The sequence below is a fragment of the Phlebotomus argentipes genome, unplaced genomic scaffold (assembly GCF_947086385.1).
Source record: "Phlebotomus argentipes unplaced genomic scaffold, Phlebotomus argentipes genome assembly scaffold_4, whole genome shotgun sequence".
In the NCBI taxonomy this organism is placed as follows: domain Eukaryota; kingdom Metazoa; phylum Arthropoda; class Insecta; order Diptera; family Psychodidae; genus Phlebotomus; species Phlebotomus argentipes.
In genome coordinates this window covers 2,780,509-2,803,768 of record NW_026776174.1, presented here as the reverse complement: position 1 = coordinate 2,803,768, position 23,260 = coordinate 2,780,509, and the positions used below count along the sequence as shown (strand labels likewise).

At 38.9% G+C, this 23,260-nt stretch overlaps 1 protein-coding gene across 2 annotated transcripts in view; it reads right to left on the bottom strand.

Annotated features, from left to right (window-relative positions):
• Positions 1–543: 543 nt before the first annotated feature.
• Positions 544–23,260, bottom strand: part of LOC132257949 (uncharacterized) — a 60,317-nt gene continuing 37,600 nt past the window's right edge. The window contains exons 6-7 of one of the 2 annotated variants that reach the window (XM_059755021.1): positions 2,578–2,797; positions 544–1,605 (exon numbers count right to left, since the gene is read on the bottom strand). In XM_059755021.1, the coding sequence (XP_059611004.1) occupies positions 1,505–1,605; positions 2,578–2,797 (321 nt within the window). In that variant the 3' untranslated portion in view covers positions 544–1,504. Of the gene's footprint in view, positions 1,606–2,268; positions 2,459–2,577; positions 2,798–23,260 lie in introns of those variants that run through there. The other variant, XM_059755020.1, reaches the window with a different exon arrangement.

The following is a 23,260-nucleotide window of genomic DNA, read 5'->3' as shown; positions in this document are numbered from 1 at the left end:
TGCGCGAATACTTAACTGAATGATTTTAATTGTTTGTTAAAAATATTGCAAAATCGCCACAATAAATTATCTCATCGATTTTATTTATGCACATCAAGCGTTTGTATGTTCACTTTTTCATTGTTTCCACACTGGAGTTTTGGACAAATCAAGATGTTGGCGAAAAAGAATGATTTATGATCGTGTTGAATCTGCAACTGTGTACGCTTCTGCTTGTTCCTCCTTTGTCCCAACCGACCTCATGTATTTATTAATATCTCTATGCTAGTTATGGGCCAAGTTCAATGTTTTTCAGAAATACCACTCAAGTGCTTCACTTGTTCCTCTCGTGCTAAGTGCATGGGTAAAAACAATGTCAATGCGAAATGAATTAGTATCCAAGAGAGGAAAACTAGTTTCTCGCGCTTTTTGCTCACCCCAGAGAACTTTTGAGGTATCTTTTCAATTTGACGCTCGTCAGAAACTGCCAACAAAAGCGTATTGAAGATATTGAATGTTGTGGGATTTTGAACAAAAAAAAATGCTGGCTTTTGATTTATTGAGTATTCATGTTTGAAATTTATTTCCATTCATTTATATTATAGATATTTTACAATAGTAATATTTATACATTAATTCCCTTTAGGCTTATTCGATTTTCATATCAGTAATTTTAATAATTCCTTCCATTGTTTACTTTTTGCCCTTTTCGTCCTTTATTACATTTTATTGTATAAACATTAAAATTCAATTAATTTTCGACATTTTTCCGGATATTAGTTGTATGTTTTTCCTCGCCATTTACGAAATTATTAAACATTTTAACATTGCATGGAGCTCTTTGTTTAAATAAAGGAATCATTTTATATGGATAGTTTCTATGTCAATTATTTCATTTTATTTGACAATTCCATTGATGTGAAATATTTATGTACTGTCGCGCATGAATTCTTACAGCGGGAGACACTTAATCTTATATAGAAGATGCTTTCGATGAAGTAATCGCTCTTTCGAGGACGGACAGCCATTTACATTAAAGTATCTCTATTTTTACCATCTGCATTGAGTCTTACCATAAGATATGATTATACAAATATAACACTTTCAATTAATCTTTAGTATGGGGGAAAAATAGTTCTTCAGAAGGAATTAATCATTTTGTGAGATAGAACTTGAATATTTACATTCTTTCTTTTGATCTCTTTTTTATTCCTCTACCTACACATATTTTATTGATTACTGCGCTGCTGCCTTACCTTAGATGTAATGGAAATCATGTCTTTCATCCTTATGCAACACCATTAATTGTCTATTAAAATGCGTATATTTTTCTTTAACTAAAAATTTCTCAATGTCGCATACAAACTCTTCACTAATAATTTCCTCACACGTCATCGCCTCTCTTTGTCCTATAAATTCATCAAGAAGCTTCTAAGTGGAGTATTCCATTGTGTCATTGTCTCACAATTTTTTTTCTCATCTTCCTGCTGCTAAATCTTAAGAAGTGTACTTAATAGTAGAGTAACTATCTCACATTGACGCAACGCACCATCACAAATGATGCAATCCAAGTAAACAGCAAGTGCCGGAGATCTGCGTGATGACAATGAGATCGAGATGATGTCACTGAAATAGTAAGGGAAAAAAGAGCAGAGTAAATCAAATTTGCACAAAAAAAAAACCAGAGGAGAATCATAGCAATTTTGAACAATGGCCAACGGTCGCCTAATTCACTGAATATCGCCGGGAGATATGCAATTCCGATGAGCTTTCGACCGCGCGACAGTGGAAAATTCAGAGAACCTCAGTCAAAATGCATCTGTAATTGTCATGTTTTATCAAATAATTTGATTACCATTCCACAGAGGAAAACACTTGTGGAGACGCGAAAAGTGTGATATGGGAGGAAAAACGCAGTCAATGTGTGAAACAGTGCCTGTACAGTATCATAAATATGAATTTTTAGCAAAAGTTACATCAATTCATTTCCATTTTCAACCATAGACCAGCGATGCCCGGGAAAAATCCCTCGACACTAACTACTGTTGGTAAATGGGCTCATTGCCGACAAAAAGCTCCTCGATGGAAACGCAATAATATTGGAAAATATTTGTTTTATTGGAGTTTGGCTCTGAGCAATTTTATTCACTAAGCTTTTCACGATTTTTACCACAATTTATCCACCTACAACCGCTTACTTTCACACATTTTGTGGGTTAAAAAAAAATCGTGTTATTACTGTTCTTTGCGTGGAAATGAGTGTAATAAATTGACATGATTTTTCGTATTTCAGGAAAACTGTCTGTCTGTTCATGTTGAAGTTTACGATAACATTTGAGAATAACTATTGCAAATGAATTTCACTGATTATCCTCTTCGCATCCTGATTCGCTGTACGTAATGAGTAAATAATAGGTACAAGTTCCCATTTGCGCAGTGATTCTCAAACACTCGCAGAGTTTCCAGCAATCTGAAAACACTAATTAAAAGTCGAAAGCATGAAATCTCGTCATCTCGCTGCAGACTTGCTGTGGAAGGTCTTCAGGGTGTGAAAATGAAAATCATGCAGTGCAAATGGTAATGAGAACATCCACAAACCTCGCGCTGGAATTGGATCCCGCTGCGGCACTCCAAGCTCGACTTCCGTGTACTCTTGATAGAGGTTCCCGATTTCGGCGGTACACCGCATTACCAGGCCTGTGCCCACACTGGGAACCGGGCCGCCAAAGTGGCTGCTTTGGAGTTGCAGGCGGAGGCTTGCGTGCGCCATGATGAGGTTGTCAGTGGTGTAGAAGTACTGCGTCTCCCCGTGATTTATCTGTTGGCGAGAAGAAAGAGTGTGAATTCTTTAGAGGACATCTCCCATTGAGGACAAAAGGACACTCCCCATCTGGGCTTCTGTCGTGACATTAATATGTATTTGTCAGTGGGTGAATCAGCAAATATTTCTCATCCCCAAGATATTGGAGTTGCAAAGAAAAATGAGAAAGGAGGAATATTAGGACAGAATCATACATGAATATCCCGTTTTGTCAAGCCAATCTATTGGGGCCATCTTCGCCACGTTTAGCCTCAATTTCCAACCAGCCATTCTTCTGCTCCCTGTTTTCCCATTCTTCACTGACTATGGCTATTTATTTGGAGAGAAAAAAGTTCGTCTCATTGTTCGAAATGAGCTTATAAAGTTGCTCTTTTCACATTGGCAGAACACAAAGAGGTGGAAAATTTGAAAATACTCTCAGAGATTTATGAAGAGAAAAAAAAACATCCCTTGAAAATTACATTGTTGACCCAGAACAGGGAATACGAAGAAATTAGCCTATTTAATTGTTGCCGAGAACACACAACTCTAGAGAGGAGAGTTTATTTATTTACTTAAAAATTATTCGCCCACCGCAAGACTCAACGCAAGCGGGTGAAAGTCAGCGAAAAAAGCGGCATTAATACGAATGTTCCACTTCAAAAGTCATCCATCCACTTTGCAAAATGAGTCTACGGGCGAAAAGTTTCCCTTTCTTTTTTTCGGGGCGGCAGAGAGAATGCAAGTTATATTTTTTATGAATAAAATAAAATAAGCTCTTTATGTTCCATTTACCAGTCTTGAGACTATGTTAAGAGATTCACATATATTTTTCATTTCATAAAGTTGAAAATATTAAGCTCTTACATTTCTCTCATATCTCCTTTTCTTGCTTTCATTCCTGACTTCCTTTTATTCACTGAGTTGCGCCTTCTTCATCTAAATTATCATAATGTCTGCTATTTGTGCAACTGTGTACAATTTTCTTACAAATATACATTTGAAATTGGATAAAGATTATCATCTTGAAGGAATACTGAAGAAATGTAATCACATTGATTACACCAAGCGAAATTTTATCTTTACAGCACAGCTTTACAAAAGGGTTAAGGAATTTCCTTGATCTCTGTAGGTAGGAAAAAATTGAAATAAATCTGGAAGTACAGTGGTTGTATGTAGATATGCCCTCTTTTCGGCTCGACGATTCCACATTTCGCGGGAATGCAGAGTGAGGAAGAGAGAATGCCCATTCGTGAAAATGCTCGGGAAAAGCACTGAAGAGATTGAGATAAAAAAGGCAAAAGATTGTAACAAAAGCTCCCATGAACGAGGAAAACTTAAGAATTTTCTTCCTCTCTAATGAGTGGAGAATTCAATAAATTACGAGACATTTAAGTAAAGTGTTCTGCATTCCCGTGCGGAGATTTTCGCTGCCTCGGCGATTGTCACAATACAAAAGGCATTACCAGGACTGGGTCGTTGAGGATTGAGAAAAAAGCTGAGTATAAATCTTGTGTGAGCGGAACAACAAGTCAGGAGGAGGGTGTAAATGGGCAGAAAAGTGGGTATCTCCAGATACCAGTCACACACTTTTAAGTGCCAAAGTTCCCGGGCTGCCTCACCCTCGCTCCCCAAAGTGAGAAATCCGTGACTTGATGACACTGGGAGGGGTGAATCCCTCGTGCCGGAAGATGTTTCTCCACCAGATTGCGAAAGAACAAAGTTATAATTGCTAATTTATAGTGCGCTTCTGCAGCCTTTTGCCCTCACACTCATCTCTCGGGGTGGTTGGGACGGAGTTCCACTTATTTGCTGCTCCCTGATGCCGATGCAATGAAGATTAATTTGACACTCGACTCCAATTTTGTCGTCTTGCTGCTTCATTAAGAAAATTAAGCCACATGAAAATGTGAAGAATCACTTGAAAGTTTCCTCCATTTCTGCACGCACAATTAAAATAGATTCTTACTGGATTACTTCTTGCTCGCTTCCACAGCCATTTTCGAATTAAACTGCTAGGGACTTGACTATACGGCGAGTATTATTAATTCGCAACTTTTCGATGTTATATTCACTTATTTACTGGCAACTCGTGCATTAAGAGTCATTATAAAATCAGTGTTTTATTGCATTTAATTAATGCATGGACATTTTCATGTTCAAACATTGCGTATATCATAAATTACGTGCGCAAGCAAGAGAGAAAAAGCACCTTAATATGTATAACCAGACAATTCAATTTCCGGATAATGTTTATGACTAAAAAAAAATTATTGTGTTGCACTATCATTTGCGAGTTACCCATATCAAAACCGCATAAAACATGCATATAATAACGAGAAAAATGTTTTATTTGGAAGTGTTTCCGTATATCCTTTTGTTCCATCGCCTTCGGTGACAAAAAGGGGGATAGGAAGTGGCGAAAGAAGAGCTCTGGATGATAAGAAAAGGCATCTGCAGAATGCAATTATAAAGCAGTTATGGAACATTCTCACTCCCACGATGAATAATAGTTTTCTCCGACGTTCCATGTGAAAAACGAAATTTCATTTTTTCAACCATTTCCGTTGACTGTCAGATGAAAGTTTTATACTGTACGTGTGCAGTTTCCGGGCGGAAGTGAAAGCTCCGTCGTTCCGAAAAAGGCACACACGAGCTTAAATGAATAAACACAAGAGCAGTTAGTTGCAGCACACGGCACAAGTAATGAGACATTGGGTCAAGAGTTTGCACTGGGCGGAATTTTATGTTATTCCGGCAGAGCAGAAAGAGAGAGAGAGAGCATAAATTGGTCCTGGAGAATGTGCAGCCAGGAACATGAAAATTTGACGGTGAACTTTTGCTGTGCGAGAAAAAGAAAAAGTCCAGTTTTGAGCACAAATCTTCAGTTGGAGACACAGTCATGGATGGGAATTTCACCACCAAACAATGTGAGCATTTGAAGGAAAGTGTGAGAAATGCTACTTTTGGCACATGCCCGGATAAATGATTTAAGTGAAATCGGATTTGATTGCTCATGTAAAATGTGAAAGCACTTTAAATTCTTGGCCAAAAGTTTGTCGCCACTCCTTGTGCGACCATTTGTGGGTAACTGCTCCCCAGAGGAGAATTTATTTTTCATTTTCCCTCCACCGAAAAGACAAACCGCGATGGAAGCGATAGCTAATGCTGAACACATTCGCACAACATATATTCTCGCAATTTTGCATTATCATTGAGAGTCGCGCCTGAGAGAAAAAAAGCGTCATAACTCTTCGCCAGAGTATCGACCAGATAAAAAGCTCAACGAGTGCGGAAAAAGTTGAACATAAGATATAGTTCATTGACTGACAAATGGGGTTTGTTCTTTAAAATCAACCCTCTCTTCTCCACACATTTTGCCCACGACGTGAGTGGATAAATTGTGACAATCTTTTTATGGACCCGAGGGATAATTTATATTGCATGAAATCTAACCTTTTCTTGCTTATAACCCAACAACATATCTTACTTTTAGAGACTCCACCCAATATTGCCAATTTCATCGGACGCCACAAAAAGCCCATCGTGACAATTGGAGAGATATTTTGTTTATTTAGTCCCGTCCGTTGACCGGCAAAAGCTCACCCTTGCTCTGCCCAAGGTTGAGACATTCGCCGACACAAGTGTGTCTGTTGTTTAAACAGTTATTATAATTGACACTGTGTCATTTAATGTGCTAATTCAGTGTTACAATGTACAACTTTTCTTAAAGTTGCCAAGGATATCATTTACTTTCCACAAACATTAAAGAACGCAAAAAAAAAAATTGTTGCAAAGCATAATTAGCATGGAGCAAAACTCGGAAAAGTTTTTGCGAAGTTCTGTACAGCGCTATCGGTATGGTAATTGATGATGTTTTGGATACATCAAGAAACTCTTATGCAAATGCGAAAAGACGGTGTACGTCTTTTTGTGCAAGCTTCCATCCCTTGACACCCACTGCCCTCCTGCCCATCCTGAAAGCTCAGCCGAGTTGTCCAAAGGATTTGGATGCGTGTGAGTGTGTGTGTGTGTGTACGAGAATGAGGCCACGCGGAATAAGAAAAGAGGAAGCCTGACAAAGGAAAAGTGGCAAAGAACTTGATTTATCGTCCGAATGTGCCCAATTTCTGCCCAATCCACGAACTTGGCTATTTGTCGAGAATTATTGCTGCACAATGAATTTATTGCAGGAGAGATTTTTTTTTAATTCATCAAGCACGAGAAAATACTTTGGGGATAAAATTGGGAAATTATTTCTCTCTTCTGTCTTCCACGTGCTGTTCTTATTGAATTTATATATAGAAGTGTGAGTCGGTAAACTCACTTGGGATAATCTTCGTTAACGCCTTCAACGGGAAAGTTAGGGAGCTTTTTTCTGTGAGCGCCCGAAAAAAGCTCACACGCCCCCTTTCCTCATGGCTGTATATACAAAGTTTAAAGCATTGACACTGTAATTAATTGCTCGAATCGTTCATTAGCCACTTCCACTGAGGAAATTCGGGTGTGATGTCATAGACCATTGATATCGAGACGACCACCACACCCATGAGAACATCATCCACCCACCCAGAGTGTGCACACAAAGTTTTGACAGTTTTGTGTCTCCGAAGTCTGCCGTATAATATAAAATCTGTTAATTATCCCCTTCTTACACTCTTGCCCTTCCTGACGGGTCTCTATCTCTCCTCTCACTCCAAGAGAGGATTTGCGGGCGAAAAAGCGATCCAGAGAGAGGGTCTCTCGGTTGAATTTATTCCAGCAATTAAGGATGTCGCCGGAATGGCAATTTTCAAATTTGATACATGAACATTATACACAAATGAACATGGGAAATGGGTTTAAGGGTTTGTGTGTGTGTGTGAAAGGAGCAAATTCCAATTTCCCATGTTGCAATATTATTCTTCCTTGATTGGATGATTCTTAACACCCATGGGTGATCTCCCGAACATCTACAGTCATCTTTGCATAAATTTGAGGGATATATTTTGATAGGGATTCTCAGGGAAATGGAAAATTTTCTCAGGCTGCTAGACTGGTTCATAATTTGTGACGACTTTTCAATTTTCATTATCGTTGTCTTCAAATTTACTCTCAACTCAGGGGTTAAGAAGTTCATTAAAATTGAGAGAAAGTGCTCATTTGGAAAACCTTTAGGTAGGCCAATGTTAGGAGGCAATATTGTAAAAATGTACTTATGCTTAATGGAAATTTTGTACGCCAAATTGTACAAAAATTCCACGAACTCTTTAAGCAACTCACTGAAATTTTGATAACACTTCTCAATCCTCTGCGAAATTCTCTTCTATTCTTACGAGAGTGCAAATGATGTGTGAAAGTTCGTTTAGTGGAAAGTTCATGATTTCTCAATGACTCGTGAAGAAGTCGGTTAATTTTGCATGATGATGGATTATTTTCATAGCATCTCTGAAAACACTCCTCATCACAGCATGGCGAGAGGATCAACTGAGATGAAGAACACAATTTATTGACTTTTTCATCTCGCTCAATTAATTTTTTTTTAAGTTGAACACTGTGCAAGACATCATTTTCGAAGAACAGCAGATAATATTTCTAATTTATTTCTCAAACTTCTCGACTAACGAGTTTCATTCTGAGAGGATTTTTACCCTCGTTTTTTTTTCTTTTAATTAAAAATGTATCCCCACTCTTGGATGGAGGATTCTGTTGTCCTTTTTTCTTGTCGTTCCCAAAAGTATTTATATGAGTTCTCATATTTGCATATTTATGAATTTATTTATCGCAATATTCACTTCATCACGTTCCTAATAGTTGAAGATAAAGCAACATTCAGCTAATATATCTCAGTTTGGTGTGAGGAGAAGGAAGCGAAAAGGGCAATCCTTTTGTCTTTTTTCCACTCATCCCTCATGAATTCCTTATCATTGAGTCTCCTTCCACAGCAGCACACGATGGATGATGCCGTGGCGGATCGTGAAGAGGGTGCGAAAAACCGTGACTGAAAAACACAGTGTAATGATTTTCATTGTTTCTGCCGTCCCACCCAGCATTGACAAGAAAAATCTTCGGGCTTTGTCTCTCAATTTTCCCTCCTGGCCCAACTTCGCGACGCGCAGCAATGATAAAGTCAATGAATGGAAAATTCCCGCTCTTCGCGGGTGGAGGGGTGAGAAAAGGGATCGAGCTGTTGAATGGCGAATGTCATGTGTGAGGAAAAAAGCCAATAATTTACCACCATTCAACACCCAATAAGACTTGCATGGGTTGGGGGTGAAAATAACTCCCGCATCGCGATATAAACTTGAAAATTCAATGTGAGATTTGCGCAAGAGATTCCCGCACTGGTATAAGAACTCAAAAGCGTGGGTGTAGACGTGGCGAAGCCACACACGAAAGGGACCGTGCTGCGCCACATGAGGACGGTCAGGAGGGTGTGTAACAGGGTGAGTGGCGCCAAATTTTAATTGAATTTCTTAAATTGAGTTCCACTTTGAGATGTGAAAATTGGTCAGGCGACAAGTTGAGATACACACCAATTGTGAGGCAGACAGAACTTTTACCCACCGCAATTTTCTTCCTCGTCCTTTGGTCACACGATGAAAATTTCTGAAGAATACTGGGAAATAAAAGTTTTGCTACGGAACCATATTGTTTCACGTAGCTCATAAAGTCCATATTTTCTTTGATATCCTTTGAATTGCACATCTAAGATTTTTTTTAATGTTTGTCTTACAACGCAAAATTAACAATGGCCAATTTAATTAAGTTGCGATAAAATTTCTCTCAGTGTGACCCAACAATGTCCCTTGTTCCCTCGAACTATGGTCATGATGGAAGTTCAAATGCGTGTCGGAAAGTTTATCCAGCATTGAAAATGTTTCCCTCCCAGTCGACAATTAACAAACATCCACAATTGTGATGATGGTTCACCGAGAGACCATTGCAATTTCCACCATAGTCGTCATTTGAACTATTTGGTAGATTTTGTATTATTTTAGCACAATTTCCTGAATTTTCCATCAACTCACACTGTGTCCTCATCAATTTCATCGTGACTGGGTGAGGAGCACGAGTGTAGGAAGATTGGATGTCTCGGAGGAAATAATGTGGGAAACAGCCACACTGTGAGCTGAAATCCACTCTAATTATATGGTGTTGTGCGTTGAAAACAACTTGGTGGTTTTCCAATAATCAGACTCACTCCTCAAGAAACTTTCCAGCTTAATATCACGAGAGCAGAAAGTTTTTCCCATACCAGTGGGATTTTCACGTATATTTCAGCATCCCTATCAGCAGCTTCGTGTTAGGGTTTCTGCGCTTTCTCCCGTAAATGTCGAGGGAAGACAAATTGGTGGCTCGAAAATTCAATGAAATGGAATATTCTTTCAAAATATTGATTATATTCAAATGGTTGTGGAGCAAAAAACACAGCTCTGAAATCAATTGAGCATGATTTAGAGAGAGGCAAAGAGCAGCAAAGAAGAGACACAAGGGGAGGATATATTTATCGGGAAATTGATAGCGACATATTAGTGATAGAATTAACAAGAGAAATTGCATTCTCTGCTGTAATTGGAATGGATCCAGAAAGGAGCTAATTTGCTGAAGTAATTTGGCGACAAACAGTGGCAATTCTCCACTCCAATGCGGAAAACTTCACCACGAACCTTCTTATCTGCTGGCTCAAAGTGTTTTTCACGAGGTTTGTGTATTTCGAATGGCCGCCAAACTTAATTCAATTTATGAAAACATTATTTTTGAGGCTGACTCCACATGCGCAACCCCAAAACAAAAAGGCACAGACACACCAGCTATGACGGAGCAAAATGACAGATTTATTTGGACAATTCTCTTCCCCATTATAATTAAAACGAGTACTCTAAACGTGCATGTTAATGTGAAATCCCTTGGAATTGACCTATATGAGAAAGTGGACAAAAAGCTTCTGCAACGCTCAGTAACTGTGTGTCTGTTAATTCAAATTAAAAAGCATGTTTTCCCATTTGTTTAATTGCACCATCATTAAATATGCCATTGTCCCTCTTATGTGTGCAACGCTCCCAATGTCGATTGTGCTGCAAAATGCCACAATTGATGCAAATCCATTGATGTTTGCTTTAAATACATGGAAATTACACCGCAGAGAACTCCTGCTGCTTTTTGTGCGCTTTCCATTGAAGATGATTTTTGTGCTCTCTAAAAATTCTCTTCCACTGCGCTTGTTTATTTTTCAACTAATACACAACTTTTACATGATACTTTCATTCATCACTATTTACACACAGCAACATTTGCGTCAATCTGTTTATCTTTGAGTATCTGGATAGTGAGTCAGGTGAAATTTTCACCTTTGCAGTATTTGCACATCGCAGCAACTGCAGTAGTATAATAATGTTGAGCATCAGGAGAAAAACAAATACACGAAGAGTAATAATAGTTCTGTTTCATCTAAAAAACTAAACATATAAGCTTGTATATAGGTGGCCTTATGGCACAAAGGATCTGCCACAGAGGCTGATCGTCATGGAAACAGGATAGAGCCAGGAGGAATTCTGGGTATAATTTTTCACACCACTCCATACACTCCCGGTGCTTTTCCCTTTGATCTTCAGTCCCTTGTGCCGAAGTTTATTGCCCCATCTCGCGAAAGTGGCTCACTTCGCAGCACACCAACACATCACTGTCACCCACCTCATCATCACCCACCCCATCGCGACTTGAAAAATATCCGCGAAGAGGGTGAATACGAAAAGCTCCATATTTATATCATTATTGCCATTCTCTCGTGATCCATTTTCCCTTCTCCCATATGTGTGAGGCCTTCCCTTGTTTGCCTTTCATGTCAAAAGGTAAAAAATAGCAAGAATTATTTTTTTCGACATGAATGAATTGTATTGAATTTGATAGGACGGTGATTGGTGTTTCTGCACAGGTGAAATGCAAATTCACCATTCCCCGAAAAAGCCCGGGGAAGACACATTGACGCTATCCATTCACTCTGCCATGTATATTTTGGCAGTTTGGGGTGAATGAGAGTGAGTTCTTTTGTGGGTAAAAGAAAAAGATCATGTCACACTGAATAAATATTCAGGAGTTCGTGATAGGGAATTTCCTTGCTGTGTGCAAGAAGTCACTATTCTGGGCTGAAACGTGTCACAAGCGAAATAGCTAGGCAATAGTGTACAATGTGAGTCAATTGGAAGGACTCTTTTGGGGCCAAGGAATCACCAAATAGTCATATATATGGTCAGATAGTGTACAAAGCAATCGGTTCACACTGTGCCGCAAAGTCACCCCAGCGTGGCTGATGAATGTGACATCATTAAGAAGGGGCTCGGAGCGAATTTAGATACAATCCCACATTGAGACTTTCCACCGGGAGGTTCGGCAAAATGGATGAAATAGACAGTGGAATTAAATGAGTCACCCCTGAGTGTGAAACAGCGAAAAGGAGGGCTCACGGTGGGATTTTCCCAATGTGCGCCTAACCCATTAACAGCACACACACACACACACACGTGAATATGTAACACGGAAAATTTTGCATACCCTCCCCCCACACCCTCCGGCACTATTACAATAAAATGGAAATTAAACCGTTTTTATTACACCCATATAAGACTTGTGAAGCGCATGAAAGTCATTTCGCGGTGACGTTCGACAAAAGGCGCCATTTGTCAGGTGATGTAACCCCAACCCCAGGCGTGGCTTTTTTGTACCGGAGCGGCGCGCAATGAGTTAATTAAATGTGATCCATTTTGTATTAGAGCGTCATATGAGATCAAGTGGTTTTCGAGCATGGGCGCAATTCCCCTCTTGAAAATAATCTGCATAGAAGGTATGTTGAGAGGAAGTCTCGCACAGGAAATTTAGGATAAATCTTCACGGGTAATACCGCATTGTTGGGAAGTCATGTTAATGTCTGAATAAAACACCTGCTGAGGGAGAAATTTTCAAAATTCTCACAATAATTGAAAATTTAATCGATACATATGTGATTTTGAGTAGAACACGTGCTATTAACTAAAGAATTCCTTGTAATTTCACGCAGAATTCCACACGAAATGATAATTTCAAAGGTTTTGATGGAACATGAAAAAGTAAATGAAAATTTCAATGTTGCTTGTTTCATAATTTTCATAACTAATTCAGTTGTGTAATAAAAATTAGGATAAGGACGAAATTAAATGATTGTAATTTAGGCTCGTTTCACTTAATTACATTTTAATTGTGAAGACAATTCAAAAATTACCTCAAAATTACCCAAAGTTAACTTTCACCAGGAAAGCTTATTCATTTACAGTGGTTGCCGAAGGAAAAGCAATAATTTTTTATTCATATAATGACGTCAATAGGAAAAAGTGTTGTAAACTTGTCATGATGTAGGCTAAAAAATAATTTGAGCTTTTACTCCTTATTGCTGTTGCGCTATTATTCTGATGTCATTTGTTCATGCAGATTCTATGAAGCTGAGCGACAGAATTCAGTGGTTTTCTCAAATATCTCAACCAGGAATTGCTGTCTGAATATTTAATCGAACATTTATGGAATCATGAGAGTTCTTCCGCAATATTCCAACACAGATTATCCGCATTACATCCTCAAAATTTCATGGGAAATTCAGAAATGCCGCAAGCTTCGATATGTGCGAAGCATCTTCTCAGGTAATGGATGGAGAGAGGGTGGATTCTTGAAAACCCAATTTCGATATAATGTATCCCATTTAGGCTCAATATTTTCGACATCATTCACGTGTATATGTCGGGAGGCAAAAAGTCAGGTTGGGATGGAAATTGATTTCCATTCGCATTGAGTGCAAAAAATCAATCATAACATGTTGTGGGGCTAAGGATGTGCCCCAGACTAGTCATCTTGATAAATGATTGCCTGGCCACAGAGGAGAGGACTCTCTTTCATCGCAACCCTCCGACGAAATTCGACCCTCGTCTGGGGAGAACAAGAGAGGCGCCCCAGAAAAAGCAACCGGAGATCCCTTCAATTGACTCGGGGCCCGGAGTTTGGGGGTCGGTCGCTCCTTTCTCTCCCGGTCCGTGTGACGACCTGGAGAACAACTTGGGGGCGGCGAACACCTTCGGGAGCCTTTCATCGGGGGCAAGTCTTGCATGAGCTGAAAAAAGTGAACATCCTCCCAATTGATTGTGCCCTCCGTGGCACGACGGTGAGAATATAATAATATAATGCGAATGTGATACACATCAGTCAGTGCCAACATTGGAAAACATTTTTATTACATCACGTCCATGAGGGACGCAGGATAAAAGCACACACATGTCAAAATGTGTGCTTTTTATGCGAATAACTTTGCGCCACCCCGAAAAGGACCCAAACATTGGCCCCACAAGCAAACCCGCACGCTGTTGGTTTTGCCGCCACGAGGAGGAAAACAACCGACATGACTATGAGAATAGCAGGAAAAATGACTGGAAAAGAACACTAAAAAATTTTAATATGACAAATTCCAAGAAAGTTGAAATTGTAAAAAGAGCGAGTGCGAGAGATAATAAATGTCACGACAATGCTCCGTTTATGCTCTTTTACCATAAAATAGGGCGACGTGTAGGTATTCCGCTCACTTCACCACACTTTCCGCCATTCAATACACCTCTTCGTTATCGTAAATAACAACTTTGATTAAATTATATTGTCCTATAGCGAAGTACATTCAGCCATCAATTGATTTCTCAGAGTTCACACAGTTAAATAACAATGAGATTGAGTGTGAGGAAAGCCAAGAAAATTTTTTTACTTCCTCCTTTTCATTTGTCTCCTTCCTCCACTCATTTTTCCTCTTTCTCTCGCTCTCTTCCTGTAAGACGCGGGGAAATCCCGAATGACTACCGGGAGGAATTCACTAAAGCTCATTCCACAGTATCTCGCCAAGAATTTATTGCATACGATTAAACATAGACTGACGCAGCTTCAATGATTTTTTCCCGTGTTCTTCTTTATGGAAGGGTGGAAGGAAAGTGATGTTTGAGTGTAAAAATCATCCCCGGAGAGATAAAAACACTTCCACCTCATGCCAAAGTGTGTGCGGACGGAGGTGTTGGGGTGTGTTGAGTAAATAAATCAAAATGATTAAAGGGAGAGTAAAGTGAAATGTGAAATATTTGCCAAAGAATTAAATTTTCCCTTCTTCCTTGCGTTTACTCTCATATACAGCTTACATCACACTTTCAATGCCACACACGTTAAACAGCAAAACAGGCTAAACATGTAATTAATATTATATTATTGTTGAAAAACAAACCACGAAGTATTACAATTTCAAGCCACTGCACATATCAACATTATAACCTTAAATTAAATTCTGGGGCTTAAAATTATTACACATTTATTGACAAGTGAATCAACGCGGTTTGATATAGATATTTTGACAAATTTAATATAACACAACGCACATGATTGTTATTTGCAATTGGCCACAATTGAAGAGACGAATTTCTTTACTAAATTGTCAACACATTCTCAATTTCCTTCACACGCGACAGTCCTTTCAAATGTTGTCAGTCACTTTTCACATTGTAACTTTTAACACCGCCACATGCTCGAAATTCCTCTTCGGAAGATATTCTCGCACATCCTTTTATTTGGCATGAGATTTTGCGGTTGTGGCAAGAGAGGAAAACTCAAATGGTGAAAAACAAGAAGAACCAAACACACAGCCATAATCGTGAGGGAAATGCGTGAACAGACTTTCCCTACGCAATTTACATTGTGTGGATATAATTTCTGGGATTCAATCAAATGTGACGAAGAGACAACGGACACTTTAAAGTGTTAGAAGTGTGGTATGAGGTGTTATTTGTCTAGAACTCACTTTCGATCAATCGTTGACTATCAAAGAGAGAGGATATCGTTTTGTTTGACTGGGTGTAAAAAAGGAGAGAGAGAGACAAAGTTTACCGAGACTTGGTAAGCAAGAGCAAGGTTGGCGTGAAAGGAATCTCTAAATCCACTTTTCCGCACACAAATTGCCGCCTTCTCCCATAATCAGCTCTGAATTCATTCATACGAGTATTTGCATACGAATGACTGTCGATCGAATTTCGGAGAAATTGGCATTTCTTTCTATCGCAACATTGATTCAGAGAGCGACTCCGTCAATAGACGGAAATTTCTTTGGAGCTGTGATGTTTGTGGGTGAATATTTGGGGAAGATGAATAACTCAGTTTACGAATTGCTTCCATCCAACAGTTTGTTGCAACTCAAATACGCAAACTAATTGAATTTGGCACAAACTCTGTGTTGCAGTCTGCACGTTGCAAATGTCTAATTTGATCAAGAAACTTGATCAAAGAGAAATAAATTCATCAACAACAAGTCAATAAATCTAAATTTGCATCACCAAATTCATATATCAGTGTGGTAAGAATTGAAAAACACAAAAATAATATTGCTGCATATTAAAAAGGAACAGATTGTTTTAAAAGTTGAAATAAAATTGCAAACGCAATAATTTCCACGAAATATTCATTCTCCCAATAGACGAATTCAGTACTTCTCTACAATTATGTATGCTTCAGAATTCATATAGGTGTCAATCAAAGCTATCATGCCCAATTCCTTCCACTCAGACTTACGTACAATCTTCTGGATAGCAAATATACATGAAAACGTTTAATATTTAGTGAACATCTCCTCTAGACCGTGTCATTTTCCTCGTGTGGTTTTATTCATCAAGTTCCACTCTCATCGGCAATAACAATACACGTGGACTCCATTAGGGAAATCCCCGAGGGTAGATGGTAGCAAATTGTGGCGTTCATGGCTTAAAATTTGATCTCTCAAGTTAAATCTCATTTCATATCTATTTTCCTCCCCATTATTCTCTCCGAACCGCTAAATTTCCTCGGCAACATCGAAAGGCATGAACTTGAGAAGAGAAATGAGTGCGAAGACCAGCATTTGATCCTCTGTTTGCCAGGTTCCAACTGTGGTCCACTGTGTCTCTCCACAATTCCCCCCTCAAACATTCACTCTGGCATGACGGAAAATTTCATTGAGGGAAAAATGTGTCTCCGTAAAGCATGAAAATCTCCAAAATGATAATCCTATTTTACAGATAGTAAGTTTTCTACACAGGAAATCACTTCAAAAAGTACTGTGACGAAATTACAGCTGAGAAAACTGAAAATTTATATGCTTGGAAAAATCAAAATAGAGAAAAGCGAGCTGAACACCGTAACGTTATAACATCGCATCCTCACGCATGAGTTGTGCCCCTTTGTGTGGGTAGACTTTTTCATTACGGTAGCCAAAGAATTTTCGGATTGAAAAGATGAACGGAAAAGGCGAAATTGAGAGAGAGTAGGTGTTTTTTTGAAATAAAATGAAATTGGAATTTATGTGCAAATATGCAACATATTTTCAGGGAAAAAATGTCTAATTTTAGCATGTAAAGTAGCAATTGACAGCGTCAAGAGATGGTAATCTTCCCATCTCTTGCGATAATTTGTGACCTCCACCGTCGCTGCGAGAAAGTTTACACCCAAAATAACAAACTAATAATTCTGTGAATTGTGACAAGAGGGAGTTAGTAAATGTGAATGCCTTCTCTCAGTATTGTCTCATCGTCACGAAATGGGAGAAAATGCGCCGAGATTGATGACAACTACGCTCAATGGGCTCCGTTCGCTGTTGAGTTTACAATTTGATCCCCTGTTGGGAATATTAATAGTTTTATTAATATCGCGGCGTTTAGTTTGATTTACGTCTGATACATTTTCTGGGAAAAAAAACTGAGAGAAAACAGCGGAGAAAAAGGCTTTCCATTGAACATTGACAGAGATTGCGGTGTTCCTAGAAAACCATGATTGAAGGTTAAAAGACCGGCACATTCTTCGGAAAGGTGATTCTTTCAATACATTGACCACAATTTCAATTCTAAAAACCGTACCGAAGGAGAAATACTTTAGCTCGCACTACACACAAACTCACATAGATTCTCAATTTCGTCTCTTTCTCTGAGGAAAAGGCAGAATTTATCTGTCAAGCAACTCCTCAATTGGAATTTGCTACACATAACATTTTTGGCACAACCCATAAAACTCTCCCACGAAGAGGACACATATTAAATTGTCGACAAGGGGAGCCCCATTTCCCAAACACTCGCACGAGACTTTTCCCGCGGGAGTGTTTGATTCAGTGCGTTGACGTGGGTGGGCGCGACAGGGAAGGTATTACCATAAAAATATCATCCTGCAATATAAATCAATGAAAATACGATGCTCAGAATGAATAAATATTCTTCGACAACCACGAAAAGACGTTCCATGGAAAAGTCTGGCGGAAGACTTCGGTTTTTTGTTCACGTTGGAGAGATTCTCATGCACGAAAACAAGCCGAACATTTAGAGTGATTCGCTTTTCAGTGTGCTCGTTTCCTCCCATGAAAATCTGTACCTCAATTACTGACGCATCAGAAATTTTTCAAATATTTTTTTTTAGGTAAAATGCAAATAACCCAAAAAAGAAATTTGTTGAAGTTGTGCATAGGAAAAATAAATAAAATTACATGCAAAAACAGACTCGTAACCTTCGTTTTCTTTTTACATTCATTTTAAATCTGACAAATCCTTAAATTGCCCCTTTATCCTTCCGGGAAAAGTGAAGCTATGACAACATCGAGTTTCTAGGCTGACTAGCGGAAAAAAACTTGAGGGGTTTTTTCCGATGGATGTTGGAACACCCTTCTCTGTCTCCACGATATAAATGTTATACGTTATAAATTTTATGAGCGTGTTCGCCTCTGCCGTGGTATCCAAAGTGAAATACCCCTCCTGAAATATGCAAAACAAGAGCGATTTCCTGAATTGACTGTCGTTCGAATGTGATATGCATATAAGGACGAGAGTCACTGGGACATTTTCCATATTTCACATCCTAGCGTCGTCGCCTCAGCGTCTTGTGGGGTGGTGCCGGGCCTGAAAGCTGATGGGATTTATTACATCATGTATCGCATCGCTTAACGAGGAGTAACGAAGCCTTGGACCCATGACATGAAGAGAGCGGAACTGCGACGGAGGAGATTTTGATGCCTCAAAGGGTGGCGATTTGCGGGGGTGTCGAAGGAGAATGTGGAGATGACATCTGATGAAAAAATCCTGACCTCACAGTGTCCGCCGAAATGACAAAACGGAGGCATTGGGCGAAGGGGAGGGATTTCCTTTCGGTTGAGTCATTCAGTCAATCACTCAATTGTCCATTGAGCCAAGGGGTTGCAGAAGAAGAGGATCAACATAATGGGGATTCCAACATCTCTGTCCTCCTATATGCCACTTCAATAGGATAACGACGAGCCAACATAATCATTTTCCCCTCCATTCATTTTCCCACGTTCCACTTCTGTCTGAGAAAGTCATTTGCAGAAGCGCATTTTTCGACTCTCACTCATCATCCCATTCAATGGCAGCACAGCCCCCCCACACGCCAAAGGGTGAGCTTTGAAAGTTCCTCCAACACAACGAAGGCATCAAGAGCTCATCTCCACACTGAGAGACTTTTTGCAAATCAACAGAAATCAATAATGTTATGGAAGCGCTTAAACAATCTTGTTTTAATTTGAATTGCTGTGAAGCACACGATCTCATTTAAGCGATTTTCCCGGGAAAAAATCAGAAATTCTAGGAGAAGAAAGTATATATGTAGTGAATGAATGCTCATTGAAAGGAAAGTGAACGGGATAGCCAGAAAATGAGAAGGAGAATGATGGAAATTTTCGCTGACACAATTCCGGGAGATGAAAAAAGGGGTTAATCGACCCCATATTGAGTTCTGCAGTACAATTTCTTTGTCATGGTCAGGAGTTTTTTTCTCTCTCCTTTTACAGAGAAGAAACTCGTGGGAAGGTACATATTCAATGTGAGAGGTAATTTGGGGGAGCAGAAAAAAATCCTTTCATGAAAGGCAATTCTCTGGCTCTTTACACCAAAAAAGAAATCTCACTACAGAAAATTGATGTGAATCAGCAAAGAAACTTGTTTGTCTCTCTTTCTGGAAAACGGGTGGAAACCACATGCCTTAAAGTCAAAACTTAACTTTCTGGAGAAAAGAAGCCAAAGAAAGTAAATTCATTAACTGGGTATAGAGAAAATTCTGTTGAAAGCATACCCTAAACCAACACTTCGTCAGTTCATTCACCGTCAAAATGAGTGAACAAACATGAATTTTTCCTCCGAAAATGTGCTTAAATTACATTATACTTTGCACACAAAATGGTTAAGGGGAAGAAAGAAAAATCGTGCTAAACATCACCAACAATCATCACCATAAGCTTGAAATTTTCCAAGGGAATTGAGAATATTCCTCAATTCAACTTGATTAATCTCTACGGCAACGTAATTTTATTGTATTTTCAAGAATTACAAATACTCAGCTCCCTCGTGTTCGCCAGCATTGCGAGTGATTTGCATAATAAATAATGTCTGAACAAAATACTCAACACCTCTATGCTCTCGCTGAATTACAGACGACTTCGCGGGTAACACGGAATTCAGGCATTGAGATTGAAAATGAATATTGAGCAATAGTTCACATAATTTAATTGGATGCACAAATTTAAGCGTCAGAATTTGATTTAAGGCTGCTTGCTAGTGATAAAAGTGCTCTACATCTAAATTGAATATACTCTAATATAGTAAATTGTTGCTCCATGAACAAGAAATAACGTTAGCAATATGATTCTGGTCTATAAATCATTTTTAGCCAAATATTTCAATATTCATAACTCATTTATACCAGACAGATATTTCGCCAAAAAAGAAGTGAAGTATTTTGATGAATGATCTCAAAATACGTTTTATTCACGTTCAATAAGGATAATGTGCATAAATAACTATTATTTCACTGTTTTGAATGCTAAACAAATGATATAAACACATTTGGTGTACCATAACAATTGTTATTATAACATTGTATATCTCATTTGCAATAGCGTTTTGATAGTGCAAAGCAGAGAAGATTTTCTGTCTGGCTTCCAAGAGCATTTAACAAAAGGTATTCTTCACTTGCATACGTTGTAGGCTTTATCAACATTTCCCTTGCATAATAAATTTCTCTTTTTCTTCTATTTGAAACTCATTATGCTCTACCATAAAAACATTCACAATTTAATATAAACCAACTGTGCCAAAACTGACCCATGATGTTGCAAAATGTATTTTTACTTTTATATGAGGACATTAATTTCAGGAACAGAGGTCAACAATTAACCAAACAATTTACTGAACTGAATTAATTTCAAGGCAGCCATTTAAAAACTGATTTTTCTGTTTATTTAGGATCACTCCTCGGGAGACAAAGGCCTTGAATGAGGGCAAGTGTCTAACATGTGTCGCCATATCAGGACACTTTTATCGACCATCACTGTTAAGCGATATCCTCAAATCCTCCCCATTTCTGTCCGCCAACAAATGTGCGTGCGACTTTAGTGTCTATAGCCCGTGAAGGCAAAACGTCGAAACGAATATGAGGCAGAAGGCAAAAGCGGAAGAACACACAAAACACTTCCTTTTCGTCATCCTTGTCGGGACGGAAAAGAGCATTTAGCTGTGTAAACTCGTCTCTCCCTCGGGCGGATTCGGCACACATACACATCATGTCGGGGAAATGAGCAGAAAATGTGAGAATCTCAACATTGGGAATGAAGAGACATTTCAATTAGAAACAACCACATTCTTAATTTTGGAAGAGTGTTGAAAATAAACTGTCAAAGCCCCAGAATTGGAAAGACGATCCCCTTTAGCGGAAGCCGCGAAGAGATAACAAAATAAAGTACCAAAATATTGTGATTGTTTGCCGAGCCGAGATGAGTGGCGATGGGAAAAAGAACGCCCCTTTTCCACTGCAACATCACAAGCGACAGCGCGATCCTCCTCGGCAATCTTGAGCCTTTAGCCTCACCATGTAAATTCGTGTAAACCTCACTGGATGGGTGCTTAAATGCGATTTTAATGAAAGTGCGAGCTGAATAAACACATGGAGTTTCAATAAAATACTCGTAATGCGTGACACCCGTGTTCCTCTCGGCATTCACCATGGAATAAAATCAAATATAGCGAGTTTTATTGGCGCCACAGACTAAATAAACACAAGCGTGCTCGTGGATGGCACTCTTCCTCGCACATCGCATGAAACTCTTTACTTGCCACTGTAGAAATCCAATCATTTCTCAAATTGAATTGTATCAAAATTGTTTGTGACAGAATAATTGGTAAAACGAGAATTTTCTCCAAGTGAGTTTCACGCAAACTTTTATTTTATGAGCTCTTTATGGCGCTTCAAAGCCACAAAATGGGCACATTATTGTTAGCGACATAAGAGAGGGTGATTTTTCTATTAAAGTCGCTTTATTGGAGGAATACAAATTTATATAAAGTCTACACGATTCGGTGAAAAAAAGGGAAATTTTGAAATTTTGAACATTGTAAATGAAACAAGATATAATTTTCAGCACTTAATTGATTCTGTTTATTCACTAATACAATTGTGTATTCGATATGCAATTTCAATGTTTAGTGCTATAAATCCATTAATCTTTCTTGCAATCTTTCTCACGCTTTGAGAACTCATTTAAAATCTCATTCTTCTCAAAACACACAATTTCCCGATTCGGCAATATATCAGAATAAAGTCCTAATTTTAGAAAGCATCAAACTCTGCCCCCAAATCAATTGTTTCAATTTCCGCTTAAATGTTCTCTTTGTGAGATTTATAATTCCCCACAGACTCTGGTCTGGGGAGGTTATTACCTTGCCAGAGTGTGTACCTCTAAAATGATGCCATTGGATTGTCGTTGAGTGTTGTTTGGCAGAAATATGAGGATTGGGGGGAATAACAATAAAAATTTTCTCTTCCGCTCTTTGGTATTCACTTCAAGTCTTTCCTTCACCTTTTCAAACTTTCCATCCTCGTGCCATTTTTCTTCCCCTGCCGAAAGTGAATTTTCTCCCCGCACACTTTTTAGACACACACACACACACACACAGGCACACCCCACGAGGAGGAAATACAATAAGAGGAAAAACCTTTGCGAAAAGGGATTGAAAAGCATATGTAACCATATATGGAATTTTGGTGGACTCAACCCCCATTTTGAGTTCTCCACGTTTTTCTCGGGCATGATTCAGAAAACGGAGTCAGAATCATGATGACGTAGTGCTACGTTACATCTGCTATTTTACCAGTCTCTGTATTCATTTCAACTGCTGCGAAATGATGAATTATTTATGTCTATCGCAACACTTTCGCCCGCTCTCTTGTCAAGATCGAGCGAAAACACCACGTCTGAGAAGGAATCCCTCATCTTATGGTTCGGTGGTGAGAGTGTGGAAGAATCATTTCATGTGCGAAACACACTTTCTTAATAATCCAATTTAACCCTTTATTGTGACAAATTTGTGTATCCCTTCGAATTTCATTCCTCACAAGTGTGTATGTCTGTTGATAAAAGTGTCTGGCGTGGAGAATGTGCAAAAT